Genomic DNA, 27,202 nt, shown 5'->3' with positions numbered 1-27,202 from the left:
CGTACATGTACACTGCTAGAGCTCAGCCTGGGAGATGTGAAAGAGAACTAAATGTCTCTGATTCGTTAAAAAGTTCGATTACCTGTCTCATTTCGGAAAGAGAGTCACTACATATACTCATTTGCAAATGATATGAACATTCAGCCCACTCGATATTTTATATTGACCTCAGATGACTTGGAGGTGCCCAGAGGAAAAGAAAACAAGAATTCTCCTGTCCTTCAGGCCCGTTTTGGAAATTGAACTACCGGGACCGTTTCCTTGGAGGTATTCAACTCAAACCCGCTCCAGGGAATCCAGCACAAGCAAACAAAACATTTCACATATTGCATCATGTAACAGGGGTAATTGAAAGCATCTTGCTAAAGAGGCAGCCAGGGTCATATTGTGCCTTGAGTTTTTGTAGCCTCGTGGTATTGTCTCCGAATATCTCAGGAACAGCAATGTCACCAGCTGGATATTCACATGGTAACTACAGTCAGCAACCAACCCTTTCATTACGAAACGAAACACAGGAAATAAAAAAATAGAGACGCTTACGTTCAGCGTAATTCAGGTACTGCGGGACACCGTCTGGAGTTATGTTTCTCTCCTTCAGTTGTGAATCGAGTTCTTCCTTGAACAGAGCTTGGAGCTGACGTGCATATTCACGATGCTGGGCATCGTTTGAGCTCTCCTTCCACCGCAAGCCAACTATCCCGTTAAGAGTGTTCATACTGCGATTGGCGACGGCGGTTGATGAAAGAGGTACCTCGCACACCTTGCGCATGTCCATAAACTCCAGAACAATTGCCGATCCCAACAAATCAGAGTCAGACTGCAGTTTTGTCGTGAAATTGTCGAGAATCGAGCGTACAAATGCTGGTCTCACTGGCTTGAGGAAAAATGTGCCTTTGAAAGTTTTTCTGCCCCCATAAGCCGTCATGTCAGCGAAAAGGGCATTTAACTTCACGTAAGGCATCATGTAGGTCTTGTCCAGCTCCGGTCCAAGGGCAAATAGAGGTTTAAATTTATTTCTTGCCTCTTCCTCAGGTCCAATGTAGATTGGAGCGACAGCGACTATTGGAACCAGGGCTCCGGGAGGCTGCCCAAGCATGAAAACTGCAGCAGTGTTCGCATCGAGTTCCTCAGAAAGAGAATTCAGGAAGTCAAGTACCAGCTCTAGCTTGTCAGGAGTAAAGGTAAGCAGGCCTGAAAATACTTCGCCTTTCTGTTCATAGCAACGATATTGAAATTCCACAGCTATTCCGAAGCCATGTCCGGCACCACGGACGGCCCAAAAGAGATCAGGGTTTTCGGTAGACGAGGCCGTTACAACTGAGCCATCGGCAAGTACTAAATTAGCTGACAGAAGATTGTCGACCACCATTCCGTATCTGCCACTGAGCCAGCCATAGCCACCACCAAGGGTAAGCCCTCCAATGCCGGTATGATTCACAGTGCCGCCAACAGTCGCGAGACCGTATTCCGCTGCCGCGTTGTCAACATCCGCCCAGAGGGCGCCGCCTTGGGCAGTAATAACTTTCGTAGCAGCATCAACAGTAACTCCTCGCATACGGCCCAAGTCTATAACTATCCCGCCATCGCTCGAACTAGTTCCAGATACCGAGTGGCCCCCGCATTTGACTGCAAGATCAATATTATGCTCCTGGACAAACTTGACGACGATAGATATATCTTGCGCAGTAGATGGAAAAAGTACGACGCCCTGTTATATTAAACCGGGGTCAGCTTTCATGGGAAAGACAAATGAGAGATTAGCCAATGGGTTGTGGTAGGCCATACTGCTCGCTTTACCGCAGTATCAGACCAACGGGCAATACATTCCCCATAGTCAGGCGATGTCTCGGTAACGACCTTTGTGTTCTGCAGCCGTGACCCCAGGGTCGAAACCAAATCAGCTGTTATTTTGGATCTTGGCGTCGACATCTTATCGTGGTATAGTGGTTAAGATAGAAGAAAATGGGATTCACAACGAATAACTTCTGCTCAGCATTAAGGAGAGACAATGGCGACTTATATGCACAGCAAGCTTGAGGCATAACTTATCTCGTATATTCTGATCAAGAGAGACTTCAGAGGCTTTTGACTTCGTCGTTTCCTGCAAAGCTGAACATATCGGGTGGAATATACGTACGTAAGTGTGAGCGACCTAATCCGCTCCAAATGAGCAGGCATAAACAATAATTAGCGTGCTCCCATTGTTATTTTCAGTTAGACAATGCATGAAAGCCATGCAGTTTTCAGCGGGAAAGACAGTTCGCACAAACCAATAATGGGGGGTTACAAGGATTGACATCGAAAGAAAAAGCTCTAGTATTGGACCAACCTCCGTGGGGAGGACTGGCTAGAATTCAAGTTCGAAGCCACATATCCACGGATGTTTATGCAGCACCTTATTGCATGGCGTGGGAGACAAGCAAAGTTCAGCCCGATGTTCAGATGACGTTCACACCATTAGTTAGCGTTGGGGCTGAGATGTGCAAGTAGCTTTTTGATTAACATTGATGGTTGAATGGAAAACAGCGTTCAATTGCGGGATATGGTAAAATGCTGAAGTTCATCTTCCATTGCAAACAAATGTCTGATGTTGCAAACTTGAGATGTTGGTTGTAGCTACGTCATCCCACGATAAATGGACCTTGCCCTAATCAATCTTTCATTATCTCCACGTGATCAAATACCTAGTTTGACTTGGGTTACTTTTGGAAGCCCCTTGATTCAACCTTCGCCTCTCCCCCTCTCCGCAGTATTTACGGTGTTCTTCAGTAGAGCTGGCGATCAGCCTTCGATATTCAATCCATGATCCCTTCTCTCATGTCAAATATCGATTGAATGTTGACAGTGTTTCTGTCCCGGTAGTTATGGGTTTCATCAAGGCCCTTTCCAAAGCTTCTGCCTTCGGAGGCGCAGTTACTACGGGATGCTACCTCTATCTGACCAGGGGCTCCAACGTTGTCCCCTGTTCCACGTCAGATTATCTCTTCACCTCGCCATATTTTAGCAAATATAATCCCCATAGGAACCCCGCCTATCATGACATGTGCTTGAGGAGGGTGCCCTTATCCAAACTTAATCCCCAACTTTTGGCCCAGGACGGAAAGCTAGTTGAAGCGTTCTGTGCCAGTGTGTGGAGTGGCCTCGGTACTTCTTCCCTTCACTTGTCTCCGAATTCGATGTCTTATTCTATTATCATGAAGTAATAGATTTGGTCCCGCATTTGCTAATTTCTTACTGTATCATCTAGGTTATGCAATCCAACGCTTCTACCTTACGCGCACGCATAAGGGGCCAGAGACCTCCCACCAACTGTGGTCGAAATCTCAACTCCGCGAATCCACGTACCCCGTAGGCACTGAGATTACAGACCACTTCAATGTGGTCGAACATGCACCCTCGAGGATTATCTTACGGTGTGGCGACTCCCCCTTAAAACGTGACGTAAGGACGACCGATGGTCTCTTCGAGATATCAGCCAATATCAACCAAGAGGAAGCGGTCGCTGAGTTCGGGCTGAAATCTCTCTTTTATCAAGGATTGGGAAAATCTGATAAAGAACCGATCCCTCGCCCTATCGTGTGGCTTCATCATATCTACACCAAGCTTTTGATGGAGACCGCCGTGCGGAGATTAATCCGATAGCCGCTATCCCAAGAGAGTTTGGCTGTGCTAAATACCATGGTTAGTCTAAGACGAGAACAGCTTATATATTGGGTTAGCCCATAAGAAGTCTACCCTTTTGGCATCCGTCTCGCTCAACCTCAAGTTTGACCCGGAAAGGATCAAATCTCTTCAATATTCATTGAAGAATGTTTCGAGTTAATAATGCTAAGCGATGACAACTGCGCCTCCCTCCTCTCCGGCGATGACATGCAACATCCATATGTACATATATACGTACTATGGATTCCAGTGGCTAGAATTACATGAGCCTTGATCCTCAGAAATGAATACCAATTTCTTGATACCCGCAGAGATAGGCACTCTGAGACGGTACTTAATATATTTTCCAATCTTGGCTTGTGATTTGGAAAGTGAAATCACAAATACAAATAGAAAAATGACTTGATATGTAACCAACATAACTTCTAAACCGACAGTGGAAATGTTGCTGGAAAAAAAGAAAAGAAAAAGAAAAAGAAAAATAAGCAGCAGGACAAACATGAAAACTGCGCGACGATAAAAATACATAACTGCCCAGGTCCACTTCCTTGATAAGCAAAAGGCTTTTATGTCCGACTCCCCTGAATATTTTCATGCCAATCATCATAATTAACCTTCTCATTCGGCAGGTTCTCTTGGTCAGTAACGCACAACGCAGTGAAGCCCATGTGGCCATTTTTCGCATTGACCAGGTTTTCGGGGATGGACATCTGGACCTGTTCAGGGTGCTTATAAACGATGGACATGCGCAGTGTCTTCCCAGAATCCCATGAATCTTCCATCCATGTAATATAACTATGGAGGGTGTCCTCACTTCGCCACCACAGGGTTGGATTGTAACCAATTAGGGATTGCAAGTGTTCCTTCTTATTTTCTCTAGGCACCCAGATCTTTGAAACACGTTCCATGGCGGCTCGATCGGCTTTGATCACACAATACCTGTGGAAAGGAAATATGTATGCCATGTTAGATATGTACGAAGTTTTGGGGAACATATATATATATATATGTGGATCTATATGAGACCTTGAAGGAGTAAGAAAGGGAAACTAACCAAGAGTTTTTACCACCTTCCTGTTGTCCTCTTACGGGTGTGGTATATATACCTGGCCCTGTCTGCTGCCGATCATCGGACTTGCGGTCGCGCTTTTCATCCCAAGTAATGGTTCCATGCTTATTGTAATCTCTAGCTATGCTCTAAACACACATGACTTTTAGTACCATGACCTACATTCGTATGTGATGTATAGATTGTGAGGGGGACAAACGCACTTTAGAAACAGTCATATATCCAATGATCATTTTTCCCGACAGCTTCTTTTTGGCTCGTGTTTCAAGCCGTTGATTTTCGGGCTCTTGATTTTCAACTGGAATGGCGGAAGTAGCACTGATAAACGCCAGCGCCAGCGTCAATGATTTAGCATACGGGAACAACATCTCGCCTTGGTGTGAGGTGTGAATAATACACTGAAAAAGGAGAAAGGAAAGAGGTTTCTAAAAATTAACGAGATATGCTGGAAGCAATATTCCCAGCGTACGGAGGCTTGTTAACTTTGTATCTGAGGTTTATGAGACGTGGAACGAGAAGTAAGATGGTCTGAAGGAAGTCCCTGTTGCTCATTTATATAATGTACTCGCAAAACCTTGATCTCTCTAGATGATTCATCTTCACATCTTCACAAGAAAATATTTTTAGATGGCTGTGTAAGTCTGCAAAGCAGCCTGTGAGATAATAATAACTTAGCAGTGGTATTGGTACCTGCCCAGGAGGCCTACGCCAAAGACTAACTAGGGGGGAAATGGAGGGAACCAAAAGTTAACGTCGGCAATGGACTCCAGCCGCCTTGGAAGATGGGAGAGGATTATATTAATAGGTGCTGAGAGGAAATCCTCCGTGTCAATGATAGGTAAACCCGAGACAAGGCGGCGAGGCATTCGACATGGTTGTGACGCCGACAATAATCGGGGAGGAAGAGGAGGAGGGGGGAGGGGTTTCATAACTATTTTTAAAACTTACCTAGGTAGAGATTAAGCTCCACAACAAATATTTACATAGAACAAACAACCTTCAAAGCACGAAGTTTCCAAGCATCAGACCATAAAAACACCTGGGAATTCGAGATCAAGATTCCTGCAAATACACATAAGCCTTAAGGCCGTCGCCTTTTCAGACCGACATGCAGCTCAAAAGGCTTCCTCAAAAATCCTTCCCTTGTCTCCAACGGGCCATCTTGTCGAACCTCAAAGTCGAAGTTCTTGAAAACCGTCGCGGCCATACATTGCAGTTCCATCTCTTCTACGTTTCGACCAACGCAGGCACGTGGTCCTGTGCTGAAGGGAATAAATGCAGCTTTTTGTCGGCTGGTCAAGCGAGAGGGATCCCACCGTGTCGGAACAAATTGATCTACATCGGGTCCCCATATGGTGGTTGAGTGATGTATCGTGTAGGCCGGGACGGAAAGGACAGTTCCTGGATAGAAAACGTGGTTGTGAATTTTCACTGGTGGTGCGCCTTCCGGGATCAATCAAGAAAGGCCAAGAGATAAGGTACTGTGGATGCGCATCGTTTCGGAGATCACCCATTACAGACTAATGATATCCATTAGCCATGATGAAGGAGATCAAAAAAAGAGGGGGAGGGGGGGGAACCAGTAACTCCGCGATAACTAGTCAAACATCATGTAAATACTTACTATTTGATATCTTTGACCATGGCATATGACGGGACCTCCACAACTGCTGGAATTACCTCATCCAGAGTTTGTTGGAGTTTCTCTTTTACGCCCCGGGTTGTCAGAACCCAATATAGCATTGCACAAGCTGTGTTAGAGGTAGTATCGGATCCAGCGATTAGTTGGGTGAGTGCCTCTGCAGTGAGCTCTTCTCGGCCAAGCTTGGCACCATTCTCATCTCGCCCTTCCATTAGGCGAGCAAGGAGATCTACGCGCGTATTATTTTCCATGACTTCGGGTCGAAGACGCTCAGACACAAGTGCAACAGCAATTCCCGCAAGTTCTTCCACTGCCTCTAGACCATCTCGGAAAAATCGATCCGGAAGAAACTTTGCCCAAGGCTTAAGATCTGGAAAGATGCCCAATATCGCAGAAACTTATCCACGTCTGTTAAGAACCTGAATTGCTGAAGCATACGTAGGAGGGCAATCAGAAGACTTTCGAACCTCCGCAACGTCTCGACCCTTTTCTAACATGCCAAAAGGGGCGCCGAATGCCAAGTCGCCAATGATATCTAAAGCAAGATAGTTAAACCAGTGTAGCGCATCAATTGACGCATATCCAGTTTTGGGGTTGCGCTGCAAGTTAGAGAGCCTATCCCACTGCCGTACAAACTGCTCTAGGTTTGCATGGATGTACTGTTCAAATTGTCCAATTGACCGAGCACTAAATGTATGAGACACTGTCTTGCGTTTCCGTGTGTGCTCTGCACGGTCTCGGGTATTAAAAAGGCCCCGGCCAATGGACACAAACGCATCATAATACTCCCTAGTACCGCATAGGTTAACCACTGAAACCTAAATAGGATGCTATGCATGGGCACAGCGTATCATTTATATAGATGTTTACAAAAGAGGTAATACTATGACACCACTCACGATTTTAAGAACCCATTTCCATGCCCATAAATAATCGGTATAGCATCCGGATCTGCTACAGAAACATGGTGAGGCTGTATCCTCACAAGGGTCCATATTTTTTATGCGCACTGTCCACAGCTTGGTACCGCCGACCTCGTCGGCACTGGTACATAAGCCATAAATTAGAGAGTGAAGCCGTAAAGGGAGCTGGTATATCATGAAGATACCATCGCTGCATATATGAATAGAGATAATAAAGTATGGAACAAAAGGAGGGAGTAGGGAGTCAAAAGTAGTGAGACAATCATTTTTACCCCGAGAGCACCTAAAGGTTGGGAAGCCTAAATGACAAAAAGAATGGGGTATCGTTTTACAAATAGGATCAATAATCAGCAATTAATGGCAATGAGGGTCATGATATGTGTCTTGTCCCCAAATAAGTTCTGAGTGAAGAGCATTCCAGTAACAATTGGCAAGTTAGCGAAGGGATAATAAGAGACTACGAAGCTCTTTTTAAAAAGACAACAATGTCATAGGTTGGTTGCAGAAGACCACCCCTTCTGCTTGTCGTAGAGTGCACCTCTATGAAAACTTGTCGGTTGTGGTCGGCACTGCCTTCAAAGAAGGAGAGAGTCGGCAAAAGGGACTTCTCGGGAACCAGCAGCTTTGAGTAGAGAAGTTTCCTCGACATGCATTTCTTATCTGCCGATGACGACCCCGACTTATATTTCCCCGCATTATTTGCTCATGCCGATATCCATGGGAGGATGACTAGGCATGGGGTAATGTGGTCGATGTGGCCGTCAAACCGAATGGGGCCGACACGTGACTTAGAGCTGGCATCGGGTGCAAAAGACGGGAGATGCTTGAAGCGGCGGGAGACCTGTAAATGGGAATCTGGAGCACTGTAAGAAGGGTTGAGGGATGCAGCAATGCCGTAGATTTAGTATGCTACTAAGAAAATAGAAATAAAATAACCAAAGGAAGGCTTCATTATCCAATGCCAAATAATATTTACCAAGAATCCAAAGCCCAGTCAAAATTCAGCACTCCAAACTGAAACAACCTCCGATCAGACCCTACCATCGAGTTGCTTCATCATCCACCTTAAACAATCCGTTTTTCCGTTTCTCTGCTTCCCACTTCTCTACCCATCGCTTCATTCTATCCCGACTCTTTTTACTTCCGACATTGACAGTAGGGATCACTCTTCCAATCCTTAGAGCACAGCAAAACATGGTCAACTCCCGAAAAGAACTATGCTCGCTGTAAGGCACCATGTAGCAGGTGCTCTCCGGATTGCTTCCGCGTTGCGGGATTAGGTCCCTTGCATTAAACCGAGATTGCCAAGAATCAGAGTATAACACTGAGGAGACTGGGGGACTATCTGTAGTTCTTCCTGCCGGCGGCCGATAGTTCCATCCAGTTGGCTGGAATCCAACAACTCGTGAAAAATGTGGTCTAAACGAAAGAAGATAGTCTCGAAGCGTTTCCGCCCGGACTTCCATTAAAGCCTGCATGTGAATTTGGGCTTCAATAGGGTTGGACGTAAGTAGACCAGAGAGTTCCTCATCCTCTAAACAAGCACATATCCGTTGTTTTGCCGCTGGTGCATATATTTTGCAATTCAAAGCACGCGCAATAGCAATGCAGAGGCGCTCTTTGCCAATACTATAGGTTCCAACGACGACAAGTAAGCGGTCGGCGGATTTGGACCGTTGGTGGCCAGGTTGGGTTTGTGATTCTGGGTTTTTGGAGAGAAAATCCACCATAGTTTTCATGGCAGTGATCTTTGGACCATGTGTCGCCTGTCCAACATCTTTATTCTCGTTGCTATCCAGGTTTGCACATACATTTGCACAAGCAGTAATAACATCCTCCTGATTTGGAAATGCATATTTGGGGTTAAGATATGTCGTATCGAGGTAGCAAACATCGATCGTTTGTTGCTTAGTTTTTCCAGTCAAGGAATCGACAACATCAGGCCGGAGCAGAGGATGTCGTACATGCGCGGGGCTTGCCCTGAAGTCACCGCAATGAAGTATGCGATGAATTTTTGGTTTAGGGCCCTTGCCAACTTCCTTTTCAAACAAAAATAACGAGCTTCCAGGGCAGTGATTAGCAGGAAGCATGGTGACCTGGACACCACCTGTCTCGGGAATTTCAAAGACTTCGTCCCATTCGATGTCTGTAATCCATTCAGGGTCAACCTTGAGTTGTTGGCGAACTAGATTTCCCGTGATTTTACTACAATAAATTCGCCCGTGACACCAAGAAGACGTAAGCCCCATATAATGATCACTGTGGAAATGACTGAGAAAATAAGCACTGCATCCCTCAACAGCGCCGTATCTAAAGGCATCCACGCAAACCGAAAGACCGGGAAGGATTTTGTAAAATGGACATGTGCGTTCATACGCCTGTTTTCCTCTAGAGGCGTCCTCCTTGGCGGCGGCCGCGGCCCATGCGGAATCTTCAGCATTGCCAGACATTATTTTCGAGAACGCTGAGGTTTCCTTCTCTATAAATTCCATAGTAAACGGATTTCGTTGTCCCGGACGAGGAATCGCGGCTTTCTTCAACGTCGCAACAGAGGTACCTCGTTTTGATTCAACGACTACAACTGGTTCATCGGTAGGTGTGGGTGTGGGGTTCCCATCCAAACAATTGTTCACATGCAAAGATGCTTCCTACGTAATTAATCAGCTCAGAAAATTTGCAAACTTGTAAATCACCTACGTTGTCACTAATACCAGCGAGACTCTCGCCGCAAATCGGACAAACGGCAAAATCAATTCCGGGAAGCGCGTCATCCTTGCTAATACCGGTTGGCTCTATGGAGCACGCCTTATCAAATAGCTCCTGAGGTTCATTACATTTTCTCGAAGTTCTGTCATCGTAATCCCTTCCCTTTCGCTGTTCGTAAGAATCAATATCTTCACTAATGAAAGGATCATCGACAGCTGTCATGGTAAGGCTATTCCTCATAGGTCTGGTAGGGAACTCATTCGATGAATCTGTTAGTAAATCTCTCTCGTATCCGAGTTCCTGCACCGGTGTATGAGTCCTAGATCTGAGGGAAGAATCCTTGTTGCTTGAACAATGAGATCCTTCTTCGCTATCAGATTCATCTAAGAAGGGTCCAATACGCTTCATACTCGACAATCTAGCCGTTGAGTATGAACCTTTCGATGTCGTTGGAATCGTTTCAGGTACGTCCCCTGAACATGTCTCCGAGACCTCCGAGACTAGAGCAGTTGTTCCTTCAGAGCCAGAGTTATCGACTTTTCGTCTTTTTTGGCCACTGTTGCCATTTTCGTTATACATTGACTTATCACTGGCATGTCCAGAAGCTTCCTCAACTTCAGGATTCCCCCACAGATCAAAGGGCGTCGCCGACCTCGCCCTGGTCAGGCTTGGAGGTTCTTTTTCGTTGTGGTTACTATCATTCCCTTTCCCTTCCTCCTCCTCAAAAAAGAGACTATCAGAACCATCTGTCCCTCTGGTATTGGGATCCCTCTCCCAGTTATTTTGTACTTTGATTGTGTAATCAGTTATCCGATTCTGTGACGATTTCCGGGGGCCGTCCGATTTTTTGAAGAAATTCAGTTTGCTGGTATTCTGTTTTCCGCCACTTCGTCTGGAGACTGGTTGTTTACGCCTAGGCGATTTGTGGTTACCCCTTTTATTACCGCTGAAGTAGGAAGAAGAGGAAGCCATCTCTGGGACTGGAGGTAACAACAGGCGTGATATTGGGGGTATAGCGATGATGAATTTGAAGGTATTAGAGAACGAACCACTTCATTTTTGTGACCGGGCTCGTATGAGCATGGCCAGTTAAAATAAGGACTAGGTGACGTGAGAAATGCCGTCCATATCATAATCCATCAGTCGAGCATACATTGAAGAATTGACGTTGGAATTATCATAGAATGCTTGACACCGGAAAATCATGGACGAAGGTCGTGTTTGACATTCCACGTGACGCCATGACGACACGAGCACACGTGACTCTTCGCCAACTTCCAAACCAAACAAAAGGTTCATATGCGAAATTTGTATCTCATCTGCAAGGAGCACTGCGGATAAAACGTACAACGCGTTGGGACCAGCCCAAAGGGCATTTCGGTTCGTGGTGCAGGGATATGTACACCCGTTTACAATTGGACATCTAGTGGTTCTACAGAGCAAGTCAATCCTCGAGAGACATGTACAGAAATGCCTAGACGATCGAAGGTATTTGTGGAAAGCAATTCAACTCAGGTAATGGCCATGAAATGTGCAATTTAATCCATCGCTACCTCCAGCGGTGCCCATAAATATGGAGTATCTCTGAGATTTTGCCAACCCCTATCAATGAAGTACGGGTACAAGTACAGTCAACCAAATAGCAAAAAGAATCATAATTTGCTTTTCCTCCACTGCACGCAGGCGCGAAAATCCAAAAATCCCGATTTTGAAAGCCTGTATGACTCTTCGGTGGAATTTTCATAGTAGGATTAAGTTCAGGGAAAGTCCATCGACGCAGGAAACCAGGCTTTCGTGAGGGAAAAGTGATATTGTTAATCAACGTAATCTTAGACGTAACGTCATCTCGAGACGATTCATGAGGGGCACGGTATGCATGTCAGGAATTTGATAGATTTATCGAGCCTTGTTTGCTTGGTTTGCTGCTTCTAAAAAGGAGAATGAAAGTTAGCTATAAGGCTCTCTCACAAGACGAGAGGGAGACCGGTTGGATCGATGCACTCGTAGATGATACGAGTATGCAGAGATCCCTTGAATCCCTGTGGATTAAACACGAGGCCCCGAAACGACGCCGCGCTGCTTGATATTGAAAAAAAAAAAAAAAAAAATTACAAACCTCTCCTTGTAGCATCTTCCAGTAAACCCCGATCTACCTCTGCCTGCGGCAAAACAACATAGCGGACAACACTGCCTCTGACAAATATATTCTTCACGCTCGAGAGATGCGGATATTGGTCTAGGTCTAGAACCTCAATATCATCCAGCTTTATATTAAGGTATTGGTCGACACTTTTGAGAGTGCCACGGATACGGATATCGTTCTTAAGCTCAATGGTGACCGTGTGATTCGTGAGCGTCTTGAAAAAACTAAGCCCGCAATTATACAGTCAGTCTAGGCGAGTTGCGAGCCGGGTGGAAGGGGTTTCAGGGGATCTATCTAACCTGAAGAAGAGCATTGCTGCAGTTGGTTGTTAGAAATGAGGCAACAATGGCTCCACAATAAGCCAGGAAGAAGGGAAAACAGATCGGCTATAACATTTCCCTTTTCTATGGCAAAGATAGGAGATTAACGTATATATCCACGCTAGGAAAATTGGTGTTCGAGGGAGTAAGTTGAAGTTGCTTGTTTCTACTTCCTTTAACACAAGGGTAAGGATGGGCTTGAAAAGAGGTCAGTTTGCATCACATGAAGTTGTCACGTGATAATTAACAACCGAATATGGCACGTTATCAATTCTGAAATTTATTTATCTTCAAAATTACTTCTGATTTACTTATTTTTCATTAAATTTCTTACGCCAACTCTCTTTCAAATTTTGGTTAAGAAGGCGAATTGTCGCCCTCCTCAATTTTCTAAATATTGATGGATCAATTACCAACAGATTCTTTCATATATAAACTATTCACAAACCCAACACATGTTTCTCGCACGTCTTCACAGAGAATTCACATTGACCATTGTTGTTGTAGGTCCCACTGAAAATTTGTAAAAGTCAAGCAGCAGGACCCGAGCCAATCGGATATACGGGGGGAATTTGAGTGACGGAAATCTTGTAGGAATAAATGGTATATGCAACGAAGAGGCCAAGGGGCAAGTAAACTAGTTGGGGCGAGGGTGAGGGAATTATACAGTGCATTTTCAATTCAACAGACGGGGGAAAACAGGTAAGGATTGAAACAAAGAAAAAAAGCGACATAGAAAAAGGGGGTGGTGGCTAGAGAGCGCCACGGCGCTTCTTCGGCTTCATGGCATATCCAGTTAAACATCTCCATCCCGCCCCAGACTTCTGTCCTTCTGCATAAACACTAGCAACCTCCTCCAGCAGCCTTCCCCTTTCACGACCCATCTCCATCTGGAGCTTCAGCATCCATTGCTCCCACATCCAACCACCAAGTAAGGCAGTAGTATTCGCAATGTTGCCAGTGGTCCCTATAACTTCGGCAACCTCGCCAACCTCGCTCGGCAGTGCCTGAGGTGTTTGTGGAGCAGAAGGGCCACCACCTAGTGGTAGGAACATCCACGTTCTCTTGGTTGAGGTGAAACCGGACTTTTGCAACCGAGACAAAAAAGACCTAGTAGGGGCCGGGTCGTACCCGCGTGTCTTAAGATTGAATCCAAATTCAACGGAAACTGCGGCGCCGTATGGCCCGGCACGAGTGATTTCCGAGTCCATGACGAAAAACTCAAGAACACCACCAGGTTTCAGGCAGCGATAACATTCCTTCAAACACAAGTCGAACTCGTCCTGATCCTCGCCGTACGGGCGGTCCGTCTTTAACAAGGCATGGAATGTACGAGACGATATGACATCAAACTGATTGTTTCGGAATGGAAGACGCCAAACCTGTGGAACTGACACCTGTCGATGGTTCGAAGGCCCCTTCATCCCCGGATTGACAACCTGTTGCTTCGTGATCACTGTGTAGACCTTAACGTTGCGGTGTTCATTAGAAACGTGCCACGCCCAACCACAACAAGGATGGTCGGCAAGGTCAAGTACTCTGACTCGTCGGGATCCAGCGCTCTCAGCAGTTCCTAACGGAGCTTTTGCTCGAGCAAGCCGCTTTGCAGCTGGGGCAGAGAAAAGGGATCCACCCTTCAAAAATTTGAGGGCTTCAACAACCCATACTGAGCTGCGTAATTGGTGTGCCGCATCATGTTCCTTTTCTATCTTAAAGAATTTAGCCTGGTCGGCGAGAATCTGGGGAACAGTGGAGTTTCGAGGAGCTTGGGAGAATGGCCCACGGTAAGGGGGGCGGACAGGGTCATTCAATGCATATTTTCCGACGAGGTGATCGATATGCTTGTCCATAAAGCTAAGCCTCATAGTCTGTGCACATTCAAAGCGGAAATTGCTGTGGAGGAAGGCAGCTCGCGAATTAGACTGGCGTACCAGACGTTGGAATCCCTGATAGAACAGAGTGTTATTCTCCACAATACGAGGAGACTTCAGAGGGGCGCCGTTTTCCAAAATAGTAGTGAGGAATTTAACAGATTTCTTTGACGTGCTTGGAGAAACATCTTGTGGGCTTTCTGCCACGATTGTTGTTGGTGGACCTTCGACCTTGTTGACGGGGTTAGTCTCGCGCAAGGCGGACATGTAAGTGGTCTGGGCCGCGAGCCAAATACTTGTGCGATCGAGGTTGGCGATGGCTTGGAATTTTAACTCTTGATCGTAAAGTTCGTCATACTCGTCCACAATAGAACTGTTACCGGATTTCCGCTCGGCTTCCGATGAGCTAGGTGTGAGTCGGGTAGTATTCAGAAGCCCGTGGTTGCCGGACCTGTGCGAAGTTGACTTTTTGTAGGACATCTCACGGGTCTTAGCAAGAGAACCTTGTAAAGTGGCGGGCATGTTCCAAGGGCAATTGTAGAAATTCTCTGCTGTAGCAGATGAGGGCGGAGGGACGGTTGTGAAACACCATGTATGGCGTGCGTCGCCTCCAAGTGATGAAAAAAAGCCACCTGGAGATGGAATGGTAAGGGGTGTAAATGGAATCGAACCAGCTGAAGAGGGAATAGTAGCTTCCATGCTTTGGGGCCGAATCGAGAAAATCTTGACTTCTTGCATTTCACCAATTTCGTTGACTCCGGAGATATCAGAGTCGCGATCACTCTCATCATCTAATTCGATGGATTGGAGTGTGGCGAGGGCGTTTAGAGGTAGTTCTACACCTTTGTTTGAGCTCCCAGTGGACGAAGGCCTCTCGATTCCGGGAGAGTCTTCAACCGGTTGTAAACTGTTTTCGCTTTCATTTCGTGGAATGCGCGGGAAATGGCTCAGAACGTGACTCCAATCTTCTGGGTCGTCCATTTCAATCTCGACCTGCGGACTCATCGTCCCACTGATAGGGGATTCGGCGCCCACATTTGTATCGCATTCCAAATGAACACGCAAACACTGTGCGTCCCAATCCACATCGGACACCATTTCCAACTCAGGAGTTCGTGGTGCACTCAGCGTAGAAGGTTGGTCCGAAATTGCGCTACCATCCAAGGACGGAGGAGCATGAGCTTCAGGAACAAATCTCGGCAAACGAGAAAGAAGTTCTGGAGACACAGGTATTGTTAATGGCGGGGTGGGAGGAACATTATAATTCTTGCGATAAGAGTTTAGCTTCACCCATTGTGCTGTCGAGGACGGGGTTACGATTCCTGGATAATTGTTTCGACTGCCTGACAAAATCGTGGATAGCTTTGACGACTCGGCAGATTCACTGTTCCCTTGGCTGCAAAGGGACGGGCAACTGTCACTAAGGTGTCCTTCATCATCATCGTCGTCATCCGTTGCATCGTAGAGATCGTCGAAGTCGAGCTTTTGTTTCGGCCATGGATTGCTAGAACGAGACGAATTTGTAGACCCAGGGGATACAATGCGGTGTGGGGGAAGCCTTTTGTGTGGGGAATTCGTCCGTGGAGCCTGCTTCGCCACCGCGGGCCGGCCAGCGGTTGCAAGTATACAGTTTCTAGGTTTTTTTGCATCAAACTTTGCCTCTTGTTTATCTTCGACTATTGTATTAAGGTGTCCACTCCGGCCCAGCCGAATTTGTGGCTTCTTTTGAACGAAATAGTCCGCCATGGCAGATACCAGATCAGCGACCAGGCAGAATCCAAATTCCGTGATATATAGAGATAAAAGGTTCAGTCAATTACCGAACGAACGACTGATCCGTTGCCCGTTGAGAAAATGTCATCGACTATGCGAATTAAGATCAATATTACTTTCCCCGGCAATCCACCTGGGGCACAGGGACAAATAAAAAGGACAATGACCCGATCAACGGGTACACAGGAATGAATGGCTATAATAAATCAACGGATGGACTAGGCAAAAAAGAAATAAAATAGTAACAGGCAAAATGGACAACGAAGAAAAGAGAAGAGGTAAAAGGGTGCACAATCAATATGCACGCATAGAACGACAAAAGTCGAGGGAAAGAGATTAAAATAGAGAGAGAGAGAGAGAGAACAACTTAGTTCCAGAGGCATTGGGTGGTATTAGTATGTTACCCAACATCAGCAGAGAGATCTGAGAACTGAGATCGATGTCAGGATTAGTAGCCAGCGCCTGAAGAGTGAGGGTTGCAGAAGTCCATGATTGGATAGGCATGGCAAACAATGGAGTTGCCTGCATAAATACAACATGAAGAGGGGGATGAGGTTGCTCCAGACAGTGCCAATCAGTGAGCATCAAGGGCGTACCCACAACACCCTGACGGGCGAGACGCCTATTATAGTGGCCAATGAGAGGAAGCTGCTGTGAAAGGCCCCCGTGCAGGTCATGGATTTACAGACTGATTGGTCCGTGGAGGGCCCTGAGGGCAGTCCGTTAGCCGCCGACTCAACGGGAGAAGAGGTCGGCCATCAGCGACCCGACGGACATGAGCTTGAAAAACTCCAAAAGTAGAACAGCGCGCGCAGCTAGTGCTAGCGTCGATCATGTTGGGAGTCATGCAAGGAACATGCTGACGAGCAAAGGTATCTACGTCCAGTTCCTTTCTTATCACTTTGAGGGGAAGATGATGGAGGGGGAGTTTCACTCAAAAAGCGCTGGGGAGTGTTATCTTTCGGCGCACCATACACGGAGTCAGGAGTTGACCATGATGACACAGGTGAGGGGAGGGAATCAGGAAATAGCACAGGCACTCCACATCTGCATACATACATGTAGCTGGTGTACCTGTGTGGAAGTGGAGCGTTAGTTACTCAATAAAAAAAAACAAAACATCTATTTTGTCTTCACCCCACCATAGCAGCCCTTAACTTGAATCATCAGGAGGTTTGAAGCGGGAAAACAGGCGAAGTTAGGGCTGCTTTTGGGGCAGGTAGCTGACTAACCAGATATAAGTTAATGTATTTCCCAAGCGAGCGCAACACCAATTCAATATATTTTTTAATTTAACTATTCTTCCACTTCAACGTGCAATTATGCCACCAATTCACAATGAAAATGCTTCAGATTCTCTAGAAAGAGAGGGAAGACTTGAGCTCATGATAAAAGCTTTTAAAAATCAAGAAATTGCTTCAATTCATGAAGCTGCTTGCTTATTTAATGTCTCTTATTCTACTTTAATCTATTGACTAAATGGCTGGCAATCAAGGATGAAATTACATGCAAATTCACACAAATTATCTTCTGCTTAAGAAGATAGATAGTTGAATGAGTGCTGGACCAGGCTAAACAAGAATTCCCCTCACAGTCAGCATTGGTTGAGATACAGCTAATTATCTTCTTACTATACAGGATTCAATCACCTCCACCACCCCCTCTCTCTGCATTGGCAAGAACTGGGTGTCAAATCTAGTGGCACACTGTCCAGAGCTTCAAAGCTGCTATTCCAGGTGCTATAATCATGAACAGACCAAGTATGAAGATCAGTGGATTATATGTGATTGATTTAAGATCTTGAGGAATACAATTTGCTGAGCATGAGATTCTGTCAGAAGATATATACAACTTTGATGAGACTGGATTTGCTATGGAAGTTTTTGTCACTACTAAGATTGTTACTAGTAGTGAGTGCTTCAGTAGAGCAAAAGTTTTGATCAAATTATCAAGATCTGTGAATATGAGGATGGTCAATGTCACTATTTATGAAGAAGCAATATCAGGATATATTCAACATGAATGAGATAGAGAAGCAAAAATGCAAGAGATCTAGACACCAAATTCAACAAGAAGTAGGAGATTTAACTAGTGAAGAAGTTCAAAATCTTCTACCTTCACCTGCACCATCTGCAGAGTCTGCAGCACCTGTTGAACAGCCAGTTATTCAATCTCATGAGTCCTCACTATCTGCACCTGCTCCATGCTGATAAGCTCCACAACACTGCAGCAATTGTAATATTCTCAGACATACAAGATTAAGATGTTCTCAACTGCGTGGAATTTAATTTAATTTAATTGAGTGTTGTAGTGTTGAGATAATTTGAATTAAAATCTAATGAGTTGAACTCTGGTGGTTTTGGTGTTTGCGCTCACTTGGGAAATACGTTAGTTTAACTAGTTAAACGCAGTTAATTATAGTTAGTGAGTTGGTAGGTTAACTATGGAGGCGAATGACTAATCAGTGCTGGAAGCAGCCTCGGCATCGATCGATATACGATTGCCTTGCAACATTGATCGAACATGATATGGGGGGCAGAAATTACTTCATAGCTATACTACACTGTTGCATGGCTTTAAATTACTATTCATGCTAACCTGTGGGGTGGCTCTGTCATTATCATATTTAGTCCCCTTGGCTGCAACCTCATCTCTCTCTGGCTTAACATCCATTGCCGGTATCACATATTTCCATGCCCGATTCCTATTCGCCCTCGTAGCTCGATTGATCACGAAAGACACGCAAGCGGAAAAACGACGAGAAGAAGAGAGAGGAAAAGAGAGATTCTCCTGCCGCTGTGGCTGCTAGAACCACTGTTGCTACTGCATGTTATCACCTGTCAATTTAAAAAGCTCGTCTATGCATCTGCCAGCATTCCATTCGATACCAGAAAGAAAACCAATTCCAATCACCGCTTCTCGTCACCATGGCTCCGCCCACCATCATTGCTCCATCCATTCTCTCCGCCGACTTTGCCTCCCTCGGTTCGGAATGTTCCCATCTAATGAAGTCAAACAGTGATTGGATCCATGTGGATATCATGGACGGCCATTTCGTCCCCAATATCACATTTGGCGCTCCCGTTGTATCCAAAATCCGCCTGCATGTTGAACGTCCCTCAAGGCGTCTTGGCAAGGGCACCTTTGATTGTCATATGATGATTTCAGAGGTGAGTTTCTTTCATTCATGCACTTCATGATGGCGGTTTGTTTCATTTCGTTGCACTCCTAGTTGGGTCGTGTTTGCTCTGCCAACATTGCAGGAGGCCAACCAGTTGCGAACACCCCAGTTTGGGTTATTTCTGTTTTGTTTGTTTATTTATGATATGCATGTTCCGGTGGTGCTGCTTCAATGGAGTCTGCTGGCAGCATCAGATTTGCTCGTGACTGGCGATTCAATTGTTTAATTTCCTTTTCCTTTTCCTTTCATAAGGAACAGCTTCACGATATATGATGAACTCCATTAGCCGGTAAAGGAGGATATGTTGCTGACGCATTTTTCTGCGAGAGAGGGGGAGTGATGCGCGGTGCCTCACAACCCCGCCCATCCGCTTGATCAACCGCTCTAGCAGCGGGATTGCACAGCGGGGACGGGGTAGTGAGTGCAGCGTGAAAATCTAGCAATAAAGCTCCTGCCTCACCCCCCCCTTGCTGCCCATGCCAAATCAATCCTATAGCCACAGAAATGGGTGAAAGATTTCAAAGATGCAGGATGCGACCTGTACTGTTTCCATTATGAAGCGGCCATGACGTCAACCGCCGCAAAGGTGCCCGCTGATAAGTCGACAACGCGCCGAACGAGTCCCACAGAACTCATTCGGTACATCCATGAACAAGAGATGCAGGCTGGCATTGCTATCAAGCCGGACACTTCCGTTGATGTCCTGTGGGATATTCTGGAACAAAAAGACCCAATGGATCGGCCTGATGTGAGTATCAGCTACAATTCTATATTCCTACAGCACATCACGCCCTTGAACAAAAGATTATGGACAGATCTCCTGTTGCATACTGTTTCGCCCATTTTACGTCAACTACAACCGATTGGGTTGCCACAAATACGTTACTGATATATCAAAACTGACACCAAACACAGATAGTCCTCGTCATGACTGTGTACCCTGGATTTGGCGGGCAAAAGTTCATGGCATCAGAATTGCCCAAAGTGAATGCGCTCCGGACAAGATACCCCGATCTCAACATCGAAGTTGACGGGGGTCTTGGAGAGGGCACGGTGGATCTCGCAGCGGAAGCTGGTGCTAACGTGATTGTTGCTGGATCAGCTGTGTTTAGCGCGCAAGATCCGGCTAAAGTGATTGCAATGCTGAGAGACGCGGTTGATAAGCGGAGGATATAAAAAATGGATGTGTTCAGAAATGAAGACGCTTGTGTGGTTACGATTGAGGTTCGTGCGCCATGGTGGGGGAAGAAAGCTCAATTAGAGATATGACTGCAATGCAAAGCTAGTGCATTGAAAGAAGCTGACCAAAAAGATATGGGCACCATTGGGTTGATTTTTTCTTGAGGTAAAATAAAGACAGGATGGAAGAGGGCCTTTAGAATTTGTCAGCACATCTCTCCCACGAGGATGGAGAATAGACCCAGGGTTTTCATTCTTCAAATATCGCATATCAATTTAAACTATACAGAGAAGGCTCGACCAAATAATTGGTTATCAGGGATATATATCTCGTATCTATTCCACTGAACATAGATAACCAACCTACAAGTCCATCTTTTATTGTAATCAGCTTTTTGCAGCGTCTGCAGGTGGGGCTTCTCCGCCTTGTTTCTCGTCCGCACACTTTTCATCCTTGCCCGCAGATGACACCTCCTGTCCAACGCGCTCCTTGATATCATCTCCAGTTTCGCCTTCCTTCAGCTCCCCCCTTATCATCCTCCGGTTTTTGTCTCTGGTTCTTCTACATCTTCCTCGTCCAAAATGGCACAATCATCATCGAATGCATTGAGGTCCTTGACGAGTTGGTTTGGCCCCCTCGGCGAGGTGGCAGACACCACAGACCCACGATGATGCCTTGGCATTAACTGTGCCTCAGGACCGTCCACCTTCACGTCAACCGATAACTCAGCGGGCCCGCCGGAGAGGGATGGCCTAAGTGCCAATATGCTTTGGCGGATCTCTCTTATTCGTTCCGGCGCAATTTTGGGCAAGTCTATAGGTTGCCAGTCCCCTTTTGTTTCCGATTCCGCATTTCCTGTATTCTCATCTGGTGCATTTGGGACGTTTTGGGCGGTGGTCTCCTCGGCTTTGTTGCCGGTCAAAGGTGTTGCGCTTAGATTCACTCGCGTATTCTCTATCTCTTTAGAGGCGGTCTCTTCTCCAGCCTGCCTTAACGTAAGGTTTATCTGATCGTCCTTGTTTGCGGACGATTCCGTTAAAATAGGGCCCTGTGGTTCAGTGCGTGGCGAAATTGCCATGCTTGTGTTTGTTGTCATTGGGGCTGTAAGATGAGAAGTTGTTGATTTTGAGGGCACGCTCCCAAGCTGCATCTTGATCTCCCCATATTCATTCCACTCTTCAATCTGATCTAAATCCTAAGTAATTGTTAGCCAGAATATCCCCTCGCCCATAAATGGATACGTTTGACGCGCGTATGTAGGTGCATCTGCTCACAGCGATTACCATCCCATCCCTGACCAACGCAGGGAGTTTCTTCCCTTTTGAACGTCTGCCCCAGAGGTTGCGGGCTGGCTCATCTGTTGCAACGTCGATACCCCGAAATGGGATCTTGTTGGCATTCAGGATCGTTTCCACTCGCGACGTTGCTGTGACTATGTGTGAGGAGCCCGCAGTCAGGGAGGTATAGAGGTAGAGCGTGGTGGGGTCATCGTCGTAGGATTTGGGGTCAGAGTCGGCCATGGCAGGGCGGGAACACGTAACCTTAGTGTATGTAGGCTTATTCTGTTGGACGTAAAATATGTGGTGGGGGAAGTGTTGGTAAAACTGCACAATAAAAAATGAAATCAATATTGCAGGAACAGCAGACACAGTTAGTTGCTCTATGTGACCGTCGTGTATATCAGAGAAGTGCGGGTCAGGAGTGACGTTGAGAGGCTTAATGAACTTTGACTGGTGAACTCTGTAAACACTCATTTTAGTTGTACAACCTACATTATAAAACATAAATGATGATGTTTTATTTTTCTTGGTAAGTTATTATCTGCAATATATGTGATATAATATTTAAAACTTTCATCATAACTTGTTGGTTAAAAATTTGAGATATATGATGTATTACAAAATGATCTTCTTGATGCAACACTCAAAGTAGATTAGAAGTAACTCTATGATGACATTACCAGAGAACAACCTATAGAATTTAATCGCTTAGTTATTTCACTGTAGAATTTAGTTTTGAAGAGTGATAATCGACCGAAACAAGGGACCATTACAAGTATGGAGAGATTAACTTTTAATTGCATTCGCGCTGCTTGAGCTGGACTCAGTAACGTTATCTTGATAGCGTTTGAGATCTAAATCTGCACGCAACTTCACCCTAAAAAGCTCACCCTGAGTATATAAAGCATTAGACGCCCTTAGGCTTATACCCTCTTATAACATTTATTATATCCAGATTGAGAGCCAGCTTTGACATTCATGTAAACATCCCTGAGTGTCTACTACGTTACACTTACTTTGCACGATGTGGATCCGAAACCCTGGGCAAAAGATTGCAATAGGAGAGGAATTTCTGCAAGGCCGAACCCGCTACGGGTAGTTAACGCTCATCTGGACCGTGTCTATGTTCGCCTTGAGATCCCCAAGAGCTGTGGAGACTCCCTTAAAGATCGTTTCCCAGACACCCCTCTCGAGTTCTTCAAATTCGTCTGGCATGTTGAACTTGCCGTCGGAGAATTCGCTGGCGAGCGTTAGGATAGTTAGTTACCCGATAGTTCTCGTCGAACAGATGCTTAAGTCGTTGCTGTTGAAGTGGGATATAAAGAGTGAGAGTCTCTTTAATTGGCCCAGCTCACTCAAGAATTCTTGAGCCACCTCCTGAAATGGCTGGACGTCACTTTGTTGCGTATTGCTTTTAACATAGCCCTGAGGTAGAATTCCGCTGAGTGATTTGTTGATGGTGACAATGGCTCTTTGTGGCTCCGCTGGCTAATGCCATTGAGACATTACTCGCCCGCGATGCGATTCATCCACTACGTCCAGATATGCTCAACTAACTCTTCGTCTTTAAATAGATCCATGTCAGGAACAATATGACCAAGAACCTGCCTCGCGCAAGATCTAACGGGTGGGATTGAATGACAACCTGCTTGCTGTCCTCCAACGTAATAACGACAACATATTTAGTTATGCCTGCTTGGCTTCTACGGCCTGGCCTGTTTTCGTTATTGTGTTCAAATACGCTGGTATATTGGTGTTAGTATCAATCAATGGATATCATCATTCTGAGAAGCAGGAAAGTATTCCGGATAGAGCAAGAAATGAAGGATGTGGGGTTGTTTCTACTCTGTAAATGAGATCGGATCAAAGTTGCAATCTCTCTCGATTGTCTTCAATTTTGGGCTTGACAGCTGAGGAGTTTTGTATGTAGAAAACCCTTGCCGTATTATGTAGAACTGCAGAAGGGTAGTTGATGAATGAAATTGAAGATTTGAGAGAGCCCATCGGAAAAAGTTTTGAAGTTACAGCAGTATTTAATGAAAAAACAACCACTGTCACTGAGCAGCAACTTCAAAGATCCATCTAGAAATGCTAAAATGACTCAAAATTTTGGTATCCCCTGCTTGCCTCCATGTATAGATATTGTTGATTATTTGTTTTCATCCGATGTGTAGTACATATGGATATATTTATACAGCAGGCACATGGATTAATTAGGTACTGTTTGTTTAAGAATGTTGCACACAAAACCACTCCTGATCTTTTCTAACATAACCAGCAACTTTCCTTGTGCTAACAAACCTTTGTCAATCTTACAACTCTTCAACTCATTTTGTCATCCTCCTGCTGACTTATTACTCTTTTCATCTTCACTCAAAAATAAGAGAGATATGGGTGAATGATTTGTCGCCCCTCAAGATGCTATTCTGAACACTGTGTTCAATGGATTGATTAATGTTCCCTAGAGCTGCGACTGGCTGGCAATTCTTCCGAGATTGGCCTGTCACCGAAACACTGCATGGCCCGCCTACGTGGCAGACTCTGATCCAGTAACATTAAGTCTCGCATGATACTCCATGGACCCCAGTGCCCACGACAAACGAGGTGTAATCATTCATGCAAGGGCACGGATCCAGAGGTTTCCTCGTATCCCCGCGCGTGGTGACATTGCAATCCACCAGCTGGTTCTCGGGGGTCTCTCCCCGGAGACCAGCTGCCTTTGGGCCACCATGAGGTGAGAAGACACGCGAAAGTTGACAACGTAGCCAGAATGACATTCAGGAGAAATGTGCATTTTATGCGACTGGCACATATTTTTGTCTCCAACTCTTACAGCGACGGATTTGCTGCCACAAATATGCCCATCGATAGAAGAGTGATGACAAAGGAGTCCACATATGTTAGGCTGGAGCAGACTTCGCTAATTCGCAACATAAGTGGGCTAAATTTAATGATGACCGCACACGGACGAGAGTGACGAGGCAGGAATGAAAAAACGACGGATAGAAAGCGGGATCCGAGGCTTTCAGCTTTCTGAATGATATAAAAGAGGGATGCAATTCAGAGATCCTCGTGATCACGGGGAGATTATCCAGAAGGCGAAGCTTCTTGATAATTGCAGTGAACTTGACTTTGACGGCAGCAAAAAGGAGAGAGTAAAGGCACTCTACTTTTATTCCATCCAGATATTCCAAATCCACCGGTCAAAATGCCAAGTCTCATTTGCATTTCATGTGTTGCCCGATTTTGCAGAAAGATCAGAATGAGTTGATGCCGTTTGGTCGCCTCACTTTCACAAATGCAGTTCTCAAAGTATCCGGCTTGACCACCAGGATGATGAGAGATTTTGATACGCCCCAAGCACTCAGCCAGGCATGCAAGAGAATACTGAATTATTCCGACTCTGGTTAGGGCAAAAGAGGTGTCCTCACAACCTTCCAGGATCCTAGGCGCTTTTTCACCGCCAGGCTTCCAGCAGGCTTGGGCAACAAAGACTCAATAATGAAAGATCAAACAAGGGTTACCCCCCCCCCCCTCCAAACCCCTCATATCCCTTAGCTAGTTTAGTTCAGCCGTTACGAGTCGACTTTGCAGACGCAAAAAACTCGGACAAGGTTGTATTTCTCCGTACTCTTGCTCGGGATCCAAAGCTCTAAGCAAATCAAGTCTCGATACGACTGATACGAGAAACTAGTTCAAACCCTGACTACAGTGATTCGGTCCGCTCGAGATAACAACACACTTGACATGGGCATCCCCATTGGTCCTGCGAGTTTACCTGATCCACGAATTTCTTTGGGATCTCACTCTCCATCCATCGTTCATATCTCGTATTGGATGCAGACTGTTCGTGGTCAGTTGCCCACCCAATCGAGTTAGTAGATTCTCCCCATCTTATATCTCACATTCCTCTCTCCTCCCCCCCCCAATTCTTTTTCTCATTCCCTCCCTTCTTACATGTCCCTCAGGAACACCTTGATGCATATCAGTTTAACGGTTTACAGTCAAACTTCACCAACGCTTCAGCGTCCCAAAGGTTTGTTCTCAAAATCCATATACCTGTTACAACCGTTATTGTATCTGCATATCGATATCCTGAGTCAAGATCTAATACTAATTCAAGCAGATTCACATTTACGCCCCAGAATTCTCGTATCAGTACTTCGAGAGGAAGTCCAAAGGCCAGGTCGGACAGATACCACCAGGATAATATTTGGTGACAAAGCTCAACACCCCCAATGGCTCCCACCTTCGACGACAATCTGTTCACATCAGCGCTCACCTCCTCCAGGAATGTCTTTTGGGCCGACAATGCACACCTCCTGGAGTCGGAACGGGAACATCGCTGGAGTCAACTCCTCTCCTCTTTCATTCCACAACCGAATTCCACTCATGACAACAACTTCCTCGAAACCCCCAGAGCGAATGGAACTCCAGATGCTTTTGGCAAAAGGTCCCGAGAAAAGGTACCACGCACAATTCCCAATGGATCACCCCCATCCAAGCGACGAGCCACCGTAGGTCTCTATCCTTTGGTTTCGTGTCCTTCACTTGTCCATACCTATTGTGTCTTCCGTTTCCTGGATTAACAGAGGCTACAGACTCCGGAATCATCCACCGTCGTTGATGTAACTCGGCCAGACTCCCAACGCATATCCCCTTCTCCCCTTCATATGAACCGCCATCTATCGACAAAATCATGGAATGGAACCTCTCCTCGCCAAAAAGCTGGGATGGTTCTGACCACCACATCGCCCGTCTCTCAGGCAGTTTCGGTCGCAATCCCCGTTTCCCAGCCAGCCTTAACGCTCGAACGACAATATTCCACCTTCCAGACACAACAACTCAACATGAACGAAATCCACGATTTCTCACCTATGGAGTATGCCCGACAACAATCCCAGGATGTTGTTCCCGATTCACCATTCATGTTTGAGTCTCCCGACCCCGAATGCTCCCCGCTCTTCGATGACGAGAAATGGGAGTATCCCACCAACTCGCAGGGATTGGTTCCTCCTCGAAATCAAAACTATACGAGGTCCAACTCAACCACTGCGGTTGAGATGTGCCGAACAACAACAACTGAATCTTTGTGCGGAGGAATGGGCATGATCCGAGTCGATTCGACTGGATCAATTCCTAGCAATCTGGCCACGCCAGATCATCACTCTTCTCTTTATCTCTCTCATCAGTCATTAAAATTCAAAGATGACACCAAGTACTGCCTTGTCCCATCTCTTATTTCCAATTTCTGTTCTGGTAACATGAATAATGTTCGCTTTTCTCAGTCCTTGCCTGAATCCAGGCCTGCTTTCCCTCACATTTCTCCATCTCCATCTACTTCCCTTGCGTGTTCCCCCCCCTCTTCTTCCCAACTTTCTTTAACACCTTCATCTTCAGAGATGAAGCATTCTTTGTCAAGCGCGAGTGATAGCTCGTTGCTTTCGATCC

General features: G+C 45.8%; 10 protein-coding genes across 10 annotated transcripts in view; 4 read left to right on the top strand and 6 right to left on the bottom strand.

Annotated features, from left to right (window-relative positions):
- Positions 1 to 331: 331 nt before the first annotated feature.
- Positions 332 to 1,929, bottom strand: PADG_00148 (uncharacterized protein; the record flags this gene model as incomplete). Its single annotated transcript, XM_010757922.1, has 3 exons — positions 332 to 453; positions 541 to 1,708; positions 1,786 to 1,929. The coding sequence occupies 3 exons, from the start codon at positions 1,927 to 1,929 to the stop codon at positions 332 to 334; spliced, it is 1,434 nt and encodes a 477-aa protein (XP_010756224.1).
- A 935-nt stretch (positions 1,930 to 2,864) lies between these two features.
- Positions 2,865 to 3,642, top strand: PADG_00147 (uncharacterized protein; the record flags this gene model as incomplete). The annotated part of the gene is made up of 2 exons (XM_010757921.1): positions 2,865 to 3,144; positions 3,248 to 3,642. 2 exons carry the CDS (start codon positions 2,865 to 2,867, stop codon positions 3,640 to 3,642), a joined length of 675 nt encoding a protein of 224 aa, XP_010756223.1.
- A 587-nt stretch (positions 3,643 to 4,229) lies between these two features.
- PADG_00146 (uncharacterized protein) lies at positions 4,230 to 5,100 on the bottom strand (the record flags this gene model as incomplete). The annotated part of the gene is made up of 3 exons (XM_010757920.1): positions 4,230 to 4,602; positions 4,718 to 4,860; positions 4,936 to 5,100. The coding sequence occupies 3 exons, from the start codon at positions 5,098 to 5,100 to the stop codon at positions 4,230 to 4,232; spliced, it is 681 nt and encodes a 226-aa protein (XP_010756222.1).
- Positions 5,101 to 5,813: 713 nt separating this feature from the next.
- On the bottom strand, positions 5,814 to 10,975 carry PADG_00145 (benzoate 4-monooxygenase; the record flags this gene model as incomplete). The annotated part of the gene is made up of 10 exons (XM_010757409.1): positions 5,814 to 5,994; positions 6,357 to 6,744; positions 6,781 to 7,163; positions 7,274 to 7,328; positions 7,385 to 7,487; positions 7,570 to 7,596; positions 7,836 to 7,976; positions 8,028 to 8,160; positions 8,339 to 9,945; positions 9,995 to 10,975. The coding sequence occupies 10 exons, from the start codon at positions 10,973 to 10,975 to the stop codon at positions 5,814 to 5,816; spliced, it is 3,999 nt and encodes a 1,332-aa protein (XP_010755711.1).
- Positions 10,976 to 12,111: 1,136 nt separating this feature from the next.
- Positions 12,112 to 12,459, bottom strand: PADG_00144 (uncharacterized protein; the record flags this gene model as incomplete). The annotated part of the gene is made up of 2 exons (XM_010757408.1): positions 12,112 to 12,370; positions 12,446 to 12,459. The coding sequence occupies 2 exons, from the start codon at positions 12,457 to 12,459 to the stop codon at positions 12,112 to 12,114; spliced, it is 273 nt and encodes a 90-aa protein (XP_010755710.1).
- Positions 12,460 to 13,218: 759 nt separating this feature from the next.
- Positions 13,219 to 16,083, bottom strand: PADG_00143 (uncharacterized protein; the record flags this gene model as incomplete). Its single annotated transcript, XM_010757919.1, has 1 exon — positions 13,219 to 16,083. The coding sequence occupies one exon, from the start codon at positions 16,081 to 16,083 to the stop codon at positions 13,219 to 13,221; it is 2,865 nt and encodes a 954-aa protein (XP_010756221.1).
- Positions 16,084 to 19,037: 2,954 nt separating this feature from the next.
- Positions 19,038 to 20,467, top strand: PADG_00141 (ribulose-phosphate 3-epimerase; the record flags this gene model as incomplete). Its single annotated transcript, XM_010757918.1, has 3 exons — positions 19,038 to 19,280; positions 19,788 to 20,039; positions 20,207 to 20,467. 3 exons carry the CDS (start codon positions 19,038 to 19,040, stop codon positions 20,465 to 20,467), a joined length of 756 nt encoding a protein of 251 aa, XP_010756220.1.
- A 536-nt stretch (positions 20,468 to 21,003) lies between these two features.
- PADG_00140 (uncharacterized protein) lies at positions 21,004 to 21,991 on the bottom strand (the record flags this gene model as incomplete). The annotated part of the gene is made up of 2 exons (XM_010757917.1): positions 21,004 to 21,666; positions 21,746 to 21,991. The coding sequence occupies 2 exons, from the start codon at positions 21,989 to 21,991 to the stop codon at positions 21,004 to 21,006; spliced, it is 909 nt and encodes a 302-aa protein (XP_010756219.1).
- Positions 21,992 to 24,327: 2,336 nt separating this feature from the next.
- On the top strand, positions 24,328 to 25,162 carry PADG_00138 (uncharacterized protein; the record flags this gene model as incomplete). The annotated part of the gene is made up of 4 exons (XM_010757407.1): positions 24,328 to 24,485; positions 24,587 to 24,724; positions 24,801 to 24,906; positions 25,004 to 25,162. 4 exons carry the CDS (start codon positions 24,328 to 24,330, stop codon positions 25,160 to 25,162), a joined length of 561 nt encoding a protein of 186 aa, XP_010755709.1.
- Positions 25,163 to 25,989: 827 nt separating this feature from the next.
- Positions 25,990 to 27,202, top strand: part of PADG_00137 (uncharacterized protein) — a gene marked incomplete at both ends in the record, with an annotated part of 2,184 nt that continues 971 nt past the window's right edge. The window contains 2 exons of the mRNA XM_010757916.1: positions 25,990 to 26,268; positions 26,353 to 27,202. The exon at positions 26,353 to 27,202 is cut by the window's right edge and continues 971 nt beyond it. Coding sequence (XP_010756218.1) covers positions 25,990 to 26,268; positions 26,353 to 27,202 — 1,129 coding nt within the window. The remainder of the gene's footprint in view (positions 26,269 to 26,352) is intronic.

The sequence above is a fragment of the Paracoccidioides brasiliensis genome, assembly GCF_000150735.1.
Source record: "Paracoccidioides brasiliensis Pb18 unplaced genomic scaffold supercont2.1, whole genome shotgun sequence".
Lineage (NCBI taxonomy): Eukaryota > Fungi > Ascomycota > Eurotiomycetes > Onygenales > Ajellomycetaceae > Paracoccidioides > Paracoccidioides brasiliensis.
This window is presented reverse-complemented; position numbering and strand designations above follow the sequence as displayed.